Source organism: Dermacentor andersoni, chromosome 1, assembly GCF_023375885.2.
Source record: "Dermacentor andersoni chromosome 1, qqDerAnde1_hic_scaffold, whole genome shotgun sequence".
Classification (NCBI taxonomy): domain Eukaryota; kingdom Metazoa; phylum Arthropoda; class Arachnida; order Ixodida; family Ixodidae; genus Dermacentor; species Dermacentor andersoni.
Window position 1 is genome coordinate 49221602 of NC_092814.1, and position 17435 is coordinate 49239036.

Genomic DNA, 17435 nt, shown 5'->3' on the forward strand with positions numbered 1-17435 from the left:
TTGAAATGAAGGTGGCTGTTGACAGTGGCACAGTGTGTACCGCAGTGTGGCAGCAGCACACGCAGCGTCCCTGCTGTCAACAGCCACCTTCGTTTCATGATATTGCTACGGAACAATATGTGCGATCACGAAAAGGCGAGCAGTGCGAAGACGACGACGACGATGAGAAGCTAGCACGGGCTGTTGCCTCTTGGCCAAGCGCAGCGTATTTTTCTTGTAAATATACTTGTACATAGCTTTTCGTCTGCGTCTTCCTACGTAACATATCTGGTGGAGGTGGACGTTCCCTGTACCTCGTCACGGAGCTTCGCAGTGGACGGTACGTCGAGCCTTCCTTCATGGCTCCTGGCGACGACAACCGGACTCCCCCGGCTCTGACACCTGCTGCCACTTCGACGACCTACATCACTCTCCCCGCTCCCCGTGATCCTGGCGTATTCTCAGGCAAAGATGGGGAAGACGTCGATGACTGGATCAGCCTGTATGAACATGTCAGCCGCAATAACCAGTGGGACCCTACTATTATGCTCGCCAACGTAGTCTTTTACCTCGGTGGCACACCTAGAGTTTGGTATCGCACGCACGAAGATGAGCTCACCAGTTGGGATTCACTTAAGACACAGCTTCGGGACTTGTTCGGCAACCCCTACAGGCACCAACTTGCCGCGCAGAAGGCGCTTTCCGGCCGTGTGCAGACGTCAACAGAGCCCTATGTCACGTACATTCAGAACGTCTTGGCTCTGTGCCGCAAAGTTTACACCCACATGACTGAGTCTGATAAGGTTGCCCACATCCTCGAAGGCATTGCCGATGACGCCTTCAACTTGCTCGTTTGCAACAATGTAGTGACGGTGGATGCTGTTATAAAAGAGTGCCGCTGCCTGGAACTCGCTAAAAGCCAACGTATTGACCAGCAGTTTGCCCGTCTGCCCAACACCCCAGGCGACATCTTCCTGTGCAGACACTCCTCGTCCCAACAACACTGCCGATGTTACCAGGATCGTCCGGCGTGAGATCGAGGCCGCCTATCCGGCTGCCTTCGACTCCAGTCCCACCAACACATTTGCAGTCACGGTCTCACTGATCCAGGCAGTTGTCCGCCAAGAGTTCGAAAACATGGGTCTTCACACCATCTGCTCGGCCCATCGTCCTGATACCCTCCCGGCTTCTTCGATTCCGCCCCGTCCCGCACCTTCTTACCCACCACGTTTCCGCAACCCATCTGAGTGGCGCACTGCTGACGACAAGCCCATTTGTTTCCACTGCCATCGAATCGGGCACATTTCTCGGCACTGTCGCAGTCGCTGGAGTTCCCCGACCTGGTCTACTTATACCACCTACTCTCGCCCCCCAGGTGGCCCTTCTCATCCCTATGCCGCACGCTCTGATAACGCCGCCGCTGATTCTCCTGCACCGAACCGCTCCTATTCTCGTTCGCCTTCACCCCAACAATGACAATCTCGCTCTCCCCAGCCCCGTCGCTCCTATTCGCCGACTCCCTTCGGACGCCGCTCCCAGCCGGAAAACTAGACGATGCAGCGCCTCGAGGTGACGCTGCATTGCTCCCTACGCCGCCAAATCCTCTACTGACGTTGCCCACTCATCTGAACCTTCTTGACGTGCAAGTCGATGGTGTTTCTGTGTCTGCACTCATAGACACTGGGGCGCATTTGCCCGTAATGAGCGCTGACCTTCGTAACTGGCTCAAGAAAATTATCACGCCCGCCACGACGCCTGTTGTCCGTGTCACCGATGGCGGAACAGCCCCCGTAATTGGTATGTGTACCGCCCGCGTCTCCTTCGCCGATCGCTCAACAATCCTGCTATTCACAGTCATCGCCCACTGTCCCCATGACATCATCCTCGGCTTAGACTTCCTCTCCGCACATTCTGCTCTCATCGATTGTTCCGCCAGTACTCTCCGTCTTGACCTGCCTGTTCTGGATCCTGCTGAACCACACCCCAGTCGCCTCAGTTCCGTCGACTTCGTTCGTTTGCCACCTTCGGCACTGACCTACGTTGACCTAGTGTCTTCCCCACCAGTCCCCGACGGTCACTACATCGCGGCTCCTATGCAAGACGTCCTCCTTACACACGGGATCACAGTACCTCATACAGTTTTATCTATTACGGCGAATTGCGTCTGCCTGCCAGTGGTCAACTTTGGCCTGACGACACAAGTGCTGCCACGCGGGATGTCTCTGGCCCAGCTTTGCTCATTCGCGGATCACTCAGTAGCATCCATTGCAGTAGACGGCACTTCATCCGATGCTCCTCTACCATCGCAGTCGGCAAATTGTACCATCGCTGACTTACAGAAAATGATTGCGCCCGACTTGTCGTCCGAGCACGCTCGTGAACTCTACCGCGTTCTGTTTTCCTACCACGATATTTTTTACTTTAACGATCGTCCTTTGGCCCAAACTACAGCTGTCAAACATCGCATTAATACCGGCGATGCCCCTTCTATTCATCGCTGCTCGTATCGAGTGTCACCAGCTGAGCGTCAAGTTATTCACGCAGAAGTTCGCAAAATGCTAGCCAAGAACATTATTGAACCGTCATGTAGTCCATGGGCGTCACCTGTTGTACTGGTAAAAAAGAAGGATGGCTCATGGCGCTTTTGCATGGATTATCGGCACCTTAACAGGGTTACCAAAAAGGACGTGTATCCCCTACCTCGGATTGATGACGCCCTTGACTGCCTCCACAGTGCTCGCTAGTTTTCCTCAATTGACCTTCGCTCCGGCTACTGGCAGATTGCTGTGGATGATCTCAACCACGAGAACACTGCTTTTGTAACACCCGACGGCCTTTATCAATTCAAAGTGATGCCGTTCAGTCTATGTAACGCTCCTGCCACTTTTGAACGCGTGACGGACTCCCTTCTTCACGGTTTCAAATGGTCCACGTGCCTGTGCTACTTGGACGACGTTATAGTATTCTCCCCAACGTTCGCTACGCACCTCGAGCGCCTCTCAGCAGTCCTGGACGTTTTTCGTCGAGCCGGTCTGCAACTCAATGCATCGAAGTGCCGACTCGGCCGTCGCCAGATTACCGTCCTTGGACATCTCGTTGACGCGAACGGAGTGCAACCGGACCCAGGCAAGATCCATGCTTTTACGCATTTCCTTGTTCCGAAGTGTGTCAAGGACGTGCGCAGCTTCATCGGCCTTTGTTTGTACTTCCGCCGTGTCATGAGAAATTTCACAGCCATAGCACGACCACTAACTGAGCTTTTGAAAAATACAAGGCCTCTGCATTCTCACATCTAATCTACCTTCTCACAACACCTCCCATTCTGGCCCATTTCGATCCTGCGCCTACCGAAGTCCGTACTGATGCCAGCGGTCAAGGAATTGGCGCAGTACTGGCACAACGCCAGCGCGGCAACGACCGTGTTATCGCTTACGCCTGCAGGCTCCTCTCACCCTCGGAGCGCAACTATTCCATCACTGAGCGTGAGTGTCTGGCCCTAGTTTGGGCGGTTGCGAAGTTCCGCCCGTACTTATATGGCCGACCCTTTTCCATTGTCACAGACCATCACGCGCTTTGCTGGTTATGCTCACTGAAAGATTCTACAGGAAGACTTGGTCGCTGGGCCTTACGCCTCCAAGAATATTCATATTCTGTCACCTACAAATCTGGCCGACTACACAAGGACGCTGACTGCCTGTCTCGCTAACCGGTAGACGAGCCTGACGCCACCGACAGTAGTACCGCCAACGGCATTTTCTCTGTGTCTGCCTTTGCTAACATCGCCGATGAGCAGTACCGAGACCTATCGCTGCGAGCACTCATCGAGTGTCTGCCCTCTAAACCTACCGACGCATCCGTTCGCCGATATGTCCTCCAGGGCGGCATTCTGTACTGAAGGAACTTCCTCCCTGACAGATCTGATCTTCTTCTTGTCGTGCCAAAACATCTACGACAGACTGTGCTTTTTGAGATGCATGACGCACCCACTGCAGGACATCTTGGGGTAACCCGCATGTACGAACGCGTCCGCCACCGCTTCTATTGGCCTGGTCTCACTCGCTCTATCCGATGCTATGTTGCTGCCTGTGATCCCTGCCAGCATCGGAAAACACCTCAGGTGCTACCTGCCGGTCATCTACAGCCGATCACCGTCCCTGTGGAACCATTCTTTTGTGTTGGATTAGACCTCCTTGGTCCCTTACCCACGTCACCCTCTGGGAACAAATGTGTAGCCGTTGCAACTGATTACACTACCCAATACGCTATCACGCAAGCTCTTCCTATCAGTTGCGCCACTGACGTCGCGGACTTTCTCTTGCGTGACATTATCTTGCTTCATGGCGCCCCGCGACAGCTGCTTACTGACCGTGGTCGTAACTTCCTCTCGAAAGTTATCGCCGACATTTTGTGCTCCTGCTCCATTCAACGCAAACTGACTACCTCATACCATGCTCAAACCAGTGGCCTGACAGAGCGGTTAAACCGTACTCTTACCAATATGCTGCCCAAGTACGTTTCCAAGGACCACCATGACTGGGACATTGCCCTCCTTATGTCACATTTGCGTACAATTCTTCCCGGAACGACACCGCCGGATTTTCTCCATTTTATCTACTGTATGGTCGCAAACCGACCTTGCCCCTTGACACGGCACTTCCTCCTGCCGCGATCTCAACAAGCGAGTATGCACGCGACGCCATTGCCCTCGCCGACCATGCCCGCCAGCGTGCCCGTGCTCGACTGACGGCCTCGCAAACCACTCAGCAGCGTCAGTACAACACCCACCACCGTGACGTACAGTTTTCGCCTGGTGCGCTCGTGCTCCTGTGATCGCCCTCTCGTCATGTCGGACTTTCAGAAAAGCTCCTTTCCCGATACGCAGGGCCCTACCGCAAGCTGCGCCAGGTGACGCCTGTGACGTACGAAATTTCTCCTGTGAATTCAACCTCGTCCTCTACTCTGGCATCTAGTGATGTCGTGCACATCAGTAGGCTCAAGGTCTACTACACTGCTTCCGAGTCCGGCCTTTAGTCGCTCCGGGACGGCGCTTTTGCCGCCGGAGGTAGTGCTACGGAACTGTATTTGTAATGACGAAGACGCAAGCAGTGTGAAGACGACGACGATTAGAGGCTAGTGCAGGCTGTTGCCTCTTAGCCAAGTGCGGCGCATTTCCTTGTAAATACACTTGTATATAGCTTTTCATTGTATGTACGTTTCACACAAATTGTGGTGCGAATGATTAGCTTTAGCTGTACCCTATGCATCTACAAAATTTGTCCGAACCGTTTCAGGGGCCCTTTAAGGGCTGCTCATGAGAAAGCTTGCTGTTAGTGACTCTGATGCTGTCACTTTTGCCATTTTGCTGGTTGGCAGGACTCGGACATGCAGGAGAAAATCCGCAAATTTGTGGACTTGGGCCTGCGTTGCCAAATGCCTTCCACCCAGCTGCTGTCCTTTCATGGACTGCTGTACATGCTGGCCCAGCCAGGAGACTCAACCTCACCACTGCTGCCTTCTGCCACTGAGTACCTTACCAAGCATCTCGATGACTCAGCCTTGTGAGCAACCCTCCCCAATTGCCACTTACTTGTTCTGGCATTTTTTTCTTATACCAGTTGTACACATGCTGGAATAAAAATAATGTTGCTGCAGACACTGCTAAAATGCTAATTGTAAAATGGACCCTGGTTGATCTCTTTTTTGTCAACTTGATGTGTATCATCACTAGGTGCGTGTGGTATTTAACAGAATATCTATTCGAAATAACACATTTTTGGCACTTTTGCTAGCTCTTCTTTCTTGCAGTCCTGGAGAATTAGAATATTATTACATGCCCTCCAGCTCAGATTTTTAGTCCAGTGTTGGAAATTCAGGAGCTCAAATCTAACCCTTTTGAAACTTTGAGGCTGGCTTTCCCACTACTTACAGAGGCCCAAAATATGAGGGCCATCACATTGTTAAAATGGTGATACCACACAGCTGGTGCATTGTTCTTACTTTTGTGAATTCATTCCCAGTGTGTATTTAATGCATGAAAGCAAAAATAACACCTGACGAGCATGCTACAGTCCATAGCATAGAAATGCCCTGCTGCCAGCCGGGGCTCTGCGATGAGATCAAATTAAGCAAAACTTCAAGCTGCAGTGAAATGTATTGGTATCCTGCACAACATTTCCCAATAAAGCTTCCTTAAGCATTGTAGGACAAAATTATGTGGTCTACAAATGTGTTTCATCGCTGATTTTGCTGACAAATGCCTCAAAAGTGGTTACAGCCTAAGGAAGCCTGCTTAGTGAACTTGCCTTGAGCACTAACCAGTGTCACTTCTACAGTTCCTTCATTTAAACCAAAATTATTAAGAGATCCAGTAGCAAAAGTCAGTTAACTAAAGAAGCTATAGGCAATTATCGAACAATTTATTGCCCATCACTGCTGCGAATCTTAGCCAGCAAAAATTGCCACTTTGCCTAGAGCCTCTTATTGTTAATAATTGTTGGCAGTCGTCACTGAAACACTGCGGATGTATTTTTTCATGTAATGGTAATGAACTTTCGTACGTGCAGGTAATTTTAAAAATCATGGTAGCTTTCACACCTTTACGTGCAGAGTAACATGACACAATGGTAATACTGGCGATGTTTCAAATAAAAATAAAATGCCAGTTAGGCATGCTAGCTAGCTCTTGGCAGTAACCCTGGATGCCATTGCAGGAATCACATACTGTAAGCATCTTTGATCTCACAAAAAACATTAGCCCACTGTTCATTTGAAAGCCTTGAATGTAGCATAGTTACATTGGTAAACTTCCCCCTAGTAAAGTTGACAATTAGGAAAAGGGTCTGTTGTGCAGACAAAATATATGCAAGATTAGTTCTGCCATTTTAAGGAATTAAAAGTAATCCACAAAATAGAATTTAGGAAGTTACAAATTGTGATAAATAATGAACTGAGTTTACACTAGCTGTGAATCTGTGTGCTTGCACATATGTATGTGTGCTCGAGAAACACAGCTCGAGAAACTTTTATACCAAACCAAGCCATTGCTGTAAAAAGTATTGCGGGAATGTGTGGAAATGCATAAAACATTAAGTGATTCGATTTAGAGCACAGTTGGCGTTAATTGTGTTTTCAGTCTTTGTTATGCTGGAAAATATTATATTTGTAATGTCATACTTAGCTGAGCCCTTTGTAGCAGTGCTCATAGTATATCACAAAATGAAAAATGCTGGATTAACAAATTAGGATGAGCTTAAAGAACATAGGGTGCTGTGTCACCTTCTTTTGCCAATACCACCTTCTCTTCAGGCTCATAGAATTCATTTTCATAGTGTTCACTCTCGTAGCTTCATTTGCTATTTTTTAAGCAAGGAAGGATTATTGGTGCTACCCAGTATGACTGACTGAGACTGATAGGCATTATGGGATTAGTGAGAATTATTGTATTCTGCTCGTCCTCAGCTCGGCCTTTTATGTCACATTCTTTTTTTTTTTTTTCCAGCAAGGACAATGAACTAAACATGCTGGCACTGTGGGCCTTGGCTTTCTTTTTGGCTGAGAACTATTCAAGCAAACAAGATCTCACACCCAAGATTGTCCAGGTTGTTATACCTCATGATTTTGTGCTCTCTCTGTGGTCCCATTTAAAGTAATTATTTTTATGCTGTCGCAGTGCAGTACTAACAAATATCTGACCAACTTTGCATTGCAACTGTTGATAAATTACATGTTGAGGCTTCTGGCTTTCTTGCTGCAGGCACATTTTGACTGCTGTTACAGTGCACTGCTCAGAAGTATGCTCAGTTTCCACTCCCACCCACCTTTGAGAAACACATGTGGCCCGAAGTACAGTAATATATATATATATATATATATATATATATATATATATATATATATATATATATACACACACACCATTTTGAAAAAGCTTTTGCTTTGGGTATTTTAACTTGTACCAGGTGCTCATATTTTCTTGTAAGGAGAGAAGTGCTGCTCAAGAAAGAAAAAAAGGTGGGGAGGGGGGGGGGGGGGGGTAGGCTTTTATCTTGCAATTTAATCTAGTTTTGGTAACTTGTACCAGGTTTTCAGTGTTTTCTGAGGTAGACGTTTAAATAGCACAGTTCCGTGCTTTTCTTTTCTTTCTTTCTTTTTCCACTTACTTCTATGTTAAATGCATATAAGGAAAAAAAAGGGACACTGAAGAGCACAACTATAAGAATTGCATTACCCGTCTATACAATGCCAAAAACGCCACTCTTGCTAGGTGAGGAAGCATGGTAAACTAGAAAAGGCATAAAAACGGAAGACTTGGTAATGCCACCTTGGAAGCTTCCACACCAGCTCACCATGACATCATGGATTTTGATGACATCTGCTGAGGCCTAGTTGATATTTTATCGGTAAAGCTTAACATAATTGTATTGTAACAGAGGCAAAGACTGAAATTGGCAAATTTCAGAAACTATTACTTGGCCTTAATGGCCCACATACGAAAAAAACACTTCGAAATTTGTGACGTCACACTGATATACCAGCACTGGGATTTCAGCATAAATTTTTTTTTAAATGGAACTTTGACCTTTATTTTCTTTTCTTATAATCAGCCTATTAGTGTAAAATGAAGAAGAATGCAGTTTTAAAAGAATACTTTATGAGTCTAAACTGATGTAGTGTTTATCTTTAGTGTTCCTTAAGGTTATTAGCTTTTCTTTAGAAGTTACAAGACACGCAAAGTTACAAGTTTTACTCATGAATGTTTGCAATTTGAAAAGAAAGTAATCTCAAACTCAAAAAGTATTCGCTTTAGACCTTCTGGAAGCGAGTTCAGTTTTTTGTAGATATGCTTGGAGGCATTGACATGCTACATAGTTATTATAACAGCAAGATGATCACATTACAAAATTCTTTGTATGTGCACAGCTCGTGTACCTTAAATGAATTTCTAAGTACATTCTTCACTAGCACCTATTTCACATCTCCTGCTGATTACTATTGCCTATGAAAGTTATATGTTCAAAGATCAAGATGAAGACAAGCGAAATAAGAAATATAAGCAAAAAATGGGACCACAGTTCTCGGAACTCTTCAATCACTTCATATTAATGCAAATATGGCAACCTTGAAGCTCTGTATGTTGATTAATATTGTGGAAAGCAGCAGAATGCGGTGTGTTCATAGTCATTTTTGTGGCCACTTTCAGGTCAGCTTAAGCCAGTGTAGTGGAGACAACCTTCCCCTTTCACTCTACTTGTGCATTCTTCATGGGCTGGAGCGATTGCTTTTGGCAGGTGTCATTGAGAGTCAGGACAATGAACTCATAATCAAGGTTTGCATTGAACGGTAAGAACTCATACCTTTTATTAAGCATGTGTGAGTGGCACTGCTGGCGAACCTCAGGAATACCTTTATGCATTCTCTGCATACCAGAAACAAGATGAGAGGCCACATGAAGCAAAGAAGCTTTCCTGTCGTTAGTAGGAAGTATTAGCTCAGGAACAAAGAAACCATTTTTCTTGCCATACCCTGAACTGATATTCCTGAAATTTCTTGAATTTAAATAGGAAAGTTAAAATTTTAACCATTGCATGCTTTCATTTAGCGCTTACTCGACGTAGTCGGTACTACACACAGAAACTAGTGTTGATGTTTCCACTTAATAACCTAACAACACCGGTGCACACTGTTTTAATTGCACTATTAAATAAAAACACAAGGTATTCCAATAGCAAAATTTCTAATCATATCAAATATTTTATTTCTAAACAAAGTGAAATGTAATGTTTGTGTGCAGTATGTCTGGCAAAAAAAAAATGAGGCTTATTTAAATTCTTCAAGGCACGCATGTAATGCTCTTCGCAACTGCATTTCCAGTCAACTCGGGAGCTTGTACATGATAAAGAACTGTGTTAATTGGTGTATCATGACAATGACAGAAATTATCACAAGGCAACAGCATGTCACCAGACACACACCGAGTGTGGTGTTCACTGAAGATACATAAGTGCAATACTACAGCACAGTGCATTGTTTTAAAGGGATAGAGATACTATGGTGACACTGGTCAATAAATTGTTTTGCCTAAACTGAGACAACAAATTCGTAAATGGCTGAAAATTATTGAGCAGAAGTTACCTGCCAAGTGCACTTGCTCAAGAACTGGTGATGCACAACCGCAGCTGCCCTACCACAGAATCACTCGAAACAGTCCTCACTTGTATTGATCTTTCTTCCTAGAGACTCCAATAACTGTCATTATCCCTTGTATTAAGGAGGCAAAAAAACAATGAATATACAACAATATCAAATAACGAACTCTCAAATCTAATACAAATTGAATAGCAAGGACTATTTGATGTGTACACAAAATTTTTAATTGTCGCATACCCCTATAAAAACAATTTATTGTTCTATATTATTGTTGTATGCATTGTTTTCTTTTGGCTTGACGTGTGCATTTCATTTCTGTTTCTGCAAGGCATGCGCTCACAATATCTGATCGTTTGTCATCATTGTACTATAGTGATGTCTTGTAATGTTGAATAACTGCTAAGTGAATAGTAGTGCAGTGATATTTAGGAATGGAGACCAGCCTTGAGCCAAATTATTCTATTTAGAGAGCACTAACAGTGCTCATCACGTTTACCATTGCAAAGTCTTTTGTTTTGTGGGCACAAGTTCATCCAGCAAACTGTCTGCCATCATCTTCCTCATGTCTCGTCTTTCTGTACATAGCCTCCGCCCTGTAACAATGTTTATCTTGTTCTGCAGCATTCGACACAGCAAGCCAGCTGAAGCAATTCCTGCCCTTGGTGTCATGCTGTCTGCACTTTACATAGGTCAGTGTTACTTCTTAGTTTGACACTTTGCATTGTCCGAGTGTACACACGTTGACTAGTGCTGCATTGTATTGGAAACTGTGCTTCCTCGAATCCTCGTTTCAGCCCAAGGGGTAAATAAGCGACGTTCTCAACCTTCAATTGAGATGGAGCCTGCCAACAGTGAGCAGCGAGCTGCAGCTTTAGAAAGAGCTACTCTCCTCTTCGACAGGTACGTGTGGCTTGCCTCAATTAAGGCACCACAGTTGTGTGGTCATGTTGCAGTATGGCATTGTATCTTGAAACATCTGTAGGCTAAAGCTTCTCTCCTATTTCGTGCAAAATGCAAATGTTTTGAGGTCTTGTTCAACCTCATACATTACATTGTTATTCTTCTCTCTCTCTTTTTATGTTGGGCTTGTATTACCTTGATGCTGGAACACTCAATTTGCCACATGTACGTGTTGTAGTAAACAAATAAAATAGAGAGATGATAATGGTCATCTTCTACCAAACCTAAGAGTTACAAGAACACCAATTTACTTTATATTCTCATGAAACCTCTAACTAATGAAATGAAACAAGCTGTAAAGACAACTTCTTAGTTTGAAATACACAATGCAGAATTTATTTAAATGTGAGCAGGAGCTGGCTTTACTATCATGCTTTTCTTTAATCATTTCAATAGAAAATAAGTGCCAGTCTGTGCTTGGGTGTGCTTAGTATAGCTGTGTAGCTAAAGAATGGGCATCGTTACCTTTTTTAGTGCATAGGTAGATCAATTGCTGAGAACAAGCTAAGGTCATTCGTAAAGGAGTTGTAGAAATGGTGTGAATGACTTCGACTCTTACATAGGCAAAATGGTAATCACAGCTACATAGCAAAGAAAGAGTGATCTCTCATAAAATATGCATATATACTATTTGTCTTTTGGTGTTGTAGCACCAAACTGTGAATTGAGGTTGCATATGCGTGAGTATTGAAATTGTATAACATACTTGTGAACCATGATTTTCTTGCAAACTAGCCATATCCTCTCTTGCATTGACCTTTTTGTGCAGGATCAAAAGAGGCTACCCATTTGAGGCTGACCTTATCAGCCAAATACTGCCTGGGTTTCTTGGCGAGTTTTTTCCAGCACAAGACATTCTTAACAAAGTTATTGGAGAGTTTCTATCCAACCAACAGCCTTATCCACAGTTTCTAGCTGCAGTGCTTTTCAAGGTCAGTTGTGCACTTGGAGAATGAGTGTGGATCTTTCATTGCTTCCCTTTCTAGTGTTAAGATGCATCTAGAGTCTTTGTTAATTTATTATTATTATTATTATTATTATTTTCCATTGTTATGTAATCAAAGTTAAGATCTTGGGGTGCAAAAATAATAAACAGGGCTTTATGCAAGAATAAAAGGCCTAATGCGTGTCCTACTTTGCCTTAAAGTATGTTTGCGTATTTCAAAAACAAATATTTTCTATTCATTCATTGCCACTTTGCGCTCCAGTACTCTAAACATACAACTGTGTATTGTAGCAATAACGAGCTGTGGCTGGCTGGCTCGATCTACTGCAAGGAACAGTCTTTATAAACTTGCATGTGGTGCTGCACAAATGTTTTGGCACAGATACTATGAAGCTGCTTAAATCAGTTCTGCATTCTTAGGTGTGTGAAGGACTTCACGAAGGCAACCATGAAGAACTAATGCAAGACTGGGTTCTTCTTTCACTATCGAACTTCACTCAGCGTTCACCATTGGCAATGGCCATGTGGAGTCTCAGCTGCTGCTTTGTCGCAGTAACAGCAACAGTCTGGCTCCGTGCTTTGTATCCTTAGATGATGTTTTGCACTGACCAGGTATCCCTTTGTAAACATCTGACAGGGTCATGCCCTTGATATATATATAAGTTTGTGTTGCAGTGCGCTCCTAGACAATATATATATCCTTACCAGTTGAAAGCTTCAATTTTTTTAATGTTGTGCCATCTAACCCGAGTAGTCTGAGAAAGTCTGAGATTTGCGCCCGGAGTAAGATAAGACAGGAGTGCCGACTCCACTAGTCTGGAAGGGACACATTCTGAAACACCGGCTCCTGCATCACAGCGTATTCGCCAGACGGCACTATGGATGAGGAAAAATGGTGGCGGGGAGAGGCAGGTATTCCAACAAACCGAAGTAGAGGCACGTGCAAACCAAGCTCAGGTCTCTCCGTCGTTACTATAGCAATGGTGCACGGTCGTGTTTAGCGCTGTTCCCATGCCTGCTGCTTGCCTATCCATTTTGTTATCTGCTCCGTGCATGCCCCGACGCCTGTAGCACGCATAGTGCTTGCGGATCATGGAGTGACGTTAGCGGAAGGAGCAAGTGTTCGTATAATGTTATTTTATTAATTTTATACAGGCCTAATGTAGGAAATTTGTAAGGCGGAACACAGGAACAGGCACAGGAACAGAAAATAAACAAATTACGGAAACCAAGACTGAAAGAAAAACTAGAAAAAGGGGAGGGTAATATAACAGCTGTTTGTGCGGTCTCGAGCGCTGAGAGACGACAGTGAAAAAAAAGCTTTTAATGCAGAGGCGACGTTTATCACTCTCTTTATGCGAGCATCCACCAAGTGCAAAGATGCTTCGCTTGCTTCATTTTCTCGTGATGCTTTTCGTGTTGCCTGGTTCTCTTGCGAGCCAAATTGCCACATTCTCATTAAAACGTAATAATGCTGAAATGCTGCTAGGCTTCCTGCTTATGAAATTCACAAGAGAAACTGAGATCATGTGTCTCCAACATGTGGCGAATTGTTGCTTGCTAGACGATCGTTGACTTTGCATGGAAAGGAATATAGTCCTCGGCATCACGTGGCAACGCAATGTGCCTGCAAGTCTTTCACAGTGCGAACACTGCTCAGTGTTGTATATATCACCCATTCTGTGCCTCCGCACACCCGAGGAGTCCATGTAGGCACACTGAGCATTCACACTGGAGTACTTTTGTTTTGCGGGACCACCCCTGCACATCTTAATCTTGTCAGTAGTCTCTACCATGCGCTCGAAGTCTTCGATGGTAGTTGGTTGACCTTCAAGGTATATTTTGTTATTCAAATTGCAGTTTAGTATAAATGCCTCGAATGTTCTCCCATGAAGGCCTTCCGTGGCATAGATACACTTGGTTACAGAAGGAACTGTGTCTTCACTTACAAAAACTCGCGTGTTGCTTGGGGAGCAGCACACAACTATTTGGTTTTGAAATTTTTCATACCTTGTACTGTCCTCATGAAGGCGGAAACTTGACTCTTTCTCAATGCAAAAAGAGCTTCTGCAAAAGGGAATTTCGATCTGTGCTCAGGGAGTGCATGTTGTTTCGAGCAGTGGAGCTGCTTGCACTGCTTTTTTCGGATTCTTTTTTTGAAGGCACACTCAAACTATCCTCTTTGCTTAGCAGATCCCTGCCAGGCTGCCAACTGAAAGACTCATCTCAAAGACAAGGCTGAGAATTTTCATTACGGCATGTGTTTGGAGAAGGGAAGGCGCCTACACTGTGTGTAGTTGTAGGCAAATAAACCTCCTCCTGTCCGTCCGCATCGGCGTCTTCTGGTTCCTCCTGGCATTCAGCATCATTGAGTTGCACCAGGCTCCCCTCAAAAATTGAAGGAAAATTGAAGGAATGGGTGCCTTTTTGAAGTCGAAGAAATTTCTTTACATCTAGTAGGACATTACCTTTGTGAAGGCGCATCTCGAAGTGTCGTGCACATATTTTGTCCTTTGCTTTATCAGTCGCTTACTTTCAGGAATTTTTTGTCTCCACTGGTGCGGTAGCTGTGGATCAGATCAGGCATGTATAAACATGCTGCAGATATGGCAAACAAAGGGAAGAACATGAAAATTTCGAACCTTCTCTTCCACACACACGTTCAGGCATGAAAAACAAGTACATTTTGTCTGTTGTGCCTTCTTCTACAGCGTTATTTTTCATTTGTTTCCTCTAAAAACATCTAAATATGTCCCGCATATGTGCAGGAAAAGCGGTACCATGCGTTTATTTGCGCTTTTATTATTTGTGCACAAATATTTTTTTGTATTTGATTGCTGTCAAATTGAAACGGCCGAGGGCCAGAGTTTCTAGGAGACGGCATACTCTATGCACGCCGCCATCGCCCTCCACCACTCGGCGCATGCGCACTTGGAAACAAGCTATTGAATGATTTCCACGTGCCTCGGCAGACGGCGGCAGGAAGTGAAAAGCAAGGAGAAAGCATGTGCAAAAGCGTGACGAGGAGCAGAGGGAGAGAGCAAAGGAATGAGCTGGTCCCCCAGTGTCGGCGTTGCACGCTTTGTCCCGAGCGAATGCGTTGCGCGGTGTCAGAGTCAGCGCTCCTGTTTATCTTACTCCGTGGATTTGCACTTACTTTTGCTGGCAAAACTGCTTAGGTGAATGAACTGCACTTCCGCCTTGAGTGTAGTGCTCTCACTTGCAGGCTGCCAGCACTTGCAATTGCACAGGCAGCATCGGTAGTAAACAGATTCCGTTTTCACTTGCCAAAAGGCTGTGTTTGTTTCTTGTCCCAGTGAAGTGTAGAAAAAAAAAAAAGAAAAAAAAGGTGTGTGTTAGCACGTGCGTGCGTGTGTGTGTGTTCCACATGCAATAACTCCCTTGCGAATAAATTTTTTGCCTGACCACTGTGATCAGGTTCCCATTGATTCAGGGCAGAATGGGCATGTTTGAAGAGCATGACAAGGAGCTCTTCTACATTTCTGCTTTAGACTTTCAACGGCAGGCAAGTTTAATTCTGCATCAAGCAGGCTTTCGTGTTGTATAGTCAGTGGTTAAGCTGACTTGTCATGTCTTTTGCAGCTTGTGAACGAGCAACACAAAACACAGTTCTACAACATCATTAAAGGTGTTGCCAGTCCAGATACCCCGTATGCAGAGCTCCTAAAGCAGCTGCCGCAGCCACCTTAACAAAGGAAATGGGTGTTCTCACGAATTTCCAGGTGAGTACAAGATGCTTGTAACTTGAATTTTGCATTCCCAGGGATCTTAGTTTACAAAAAATTTGTCAAACTGTTTGAAAAGATAAGAACTGCAGAAATAATAAGCAAGAAGAAGCTAACAGCTATTGACAACATACAAGCACTAGCTTTTAGAAAGGCTTAGAATTTAATTTTATTCAGGGTGTCTACCAAGTTGACATTTCTAAATTCCCCGCGTTTCCCAGGTTTTTCCCGAGTGCCTATGCGAAATTCCCCGAGTGACGGAGAACTTTGTTTTATGTCAAGATGGGCTCACACCATGTCGCCCAATGCCTTCACTCTCTAGTAAGCATGTTAAAAACAACTAAAACAGAAGGGAGGGGTTAGTAAAATGCACAGCGAATGAAAATCTTTAAAAAAAATGGTAAACCCATTGCAAATCGAGTTGAACATTTTCGAATATGTATAAAAAGGAGATGTGTACAGAAGCGAATATTTTCGAATATGAGCTATTTCTACCAACTAATAGCAAGCTCATTGGTACGAGGCCCGTACTTTGTCAGAAGCGAGATTCTCTCGCAGCAGCTGGTAAGTCAACCTCAACTGTCCTGACATACTCTCGGCCCGCGCACAACGCTTCAGTGTTGCATTTCACTGCTTTGAAGAGTTTATCTTGATTTGGATGAGGGACTCCTGCATCTCGGCGTCAGCCAACACTTCGTGTCTTTAGCTCAAGCTCCTTCAAAGAAGCGGCAGCACGCTTCCTTTCGTATTCATTCCTCAATGCATAGGTCCTTTGTCTTTTTGTTCTTCCGCTGCGTGTTCGCCACACAGACCATTTGAAGCATCCTCTTGGGCAGTTATACAGTCAACTTCCGATGTTTTCGGACTCCCTAGGAGCCGTGTAAACATTCGAAATCGGGCAGTTCAAAAAAATGAATGCACGTCTTTTACTGCATTTAGGGCTCAAATCGCCACAGGCACATCCGAAAAAGCTCTGAAGGCCTGCCAGTACGCTTATTAAGCATATCGGTGCTCGTACTGTGACAGGAGATGGCGGGTGCACGCGTGTATAATGAAGAAATGCGTACTGTGTCCCATGACAATTGCCCATTCCTGCGCTTATGATTCACCGCAAATACGTTCACGTATGCTTCACAGCGTAACAACGTATTGAGGCGAAGCTGACTTTCGGGAACTGGCACTATGCAACGCGCCGTGCTTTCCGAGCGTCGAAGCCAATCGCGAGAACGACAAAGGCATTGTCAGTGCCATTGCCGACAACGGCGAATTCTTTCAATGAAAAACACGGTACTGAACAGCAAGAAGCTTAATAGCGAACGTCGAAGTCGCTAGGCCTAGCGTCGTCGCGGTGGTGGCTATGGCTGCCAGCAGATCTGCGTGCGAGAACGCTGGTTCGAGGCGGCGAGGTAATCAAAATGGCGGCGGTGTGTCTTTTATTAATACCATGTTGGACCTGCGGTCACAGCAAAAAGTCCGGAAAATCTGGCAGCGAAGTGTTCTTGCATCCAAAATTTCAGATACAATGACCCGATGGGGGTACGTGGTGGTGCCACGAAACCGTTTGAATTATCGGGCGTCCGAATAGTGGGTTGTTCACTGTACACTGGCAACTCCTCCAGCCGACAACACGGTGTCAAAGACCATTTGTTACGATTCCT

At 45.2% G+C, this 17435-nt stretch overlaps 1 protein-coding gene across 2 annotated transcripts in view; it reads left to right on the top strand.

Moving 5' to 3' along the window:
• htt (huntingtin) overlaps positions 1–17435 on the top strand; it is a 165590-nt gene that overhangs the window by 147132 nt on the left and 1023 nt on the right. For both annotated transcript variants that reach the window (XM_055061449.2, XM_055061450.2), the window contains 9 exons: positions 5353–5537; positions 7478–7577; positions 9179–9318; positions 10747–10814; positions 10920–11025; positions 11855–12017; positions 12452–12612; positions 15470–15557; positions 15635–15774. In XM_055061449.2, the coding sequence (XP_054917424.1) occupies positions 5353–5537; positions 7478–7577; positions 9179–9318; positions 10747–10814; positions 10920–11025; positions 11855–12017; positions 12452–12612; positions 15470–15557; positions 15635–15742 (1119 nt within the window). In that variant the 3' untranslated portion in view covers positions 15743–15774. The remainder of the gene's footprint in view (positions 1–5352; positions 5538–7477; positions 7578–9178; positions 9319–10746; positions 10815–10919; positions 11026–11854; positions 12018–12451; positions 12613–15469; positions 15558–15634; positions 15775–17435) is intronic.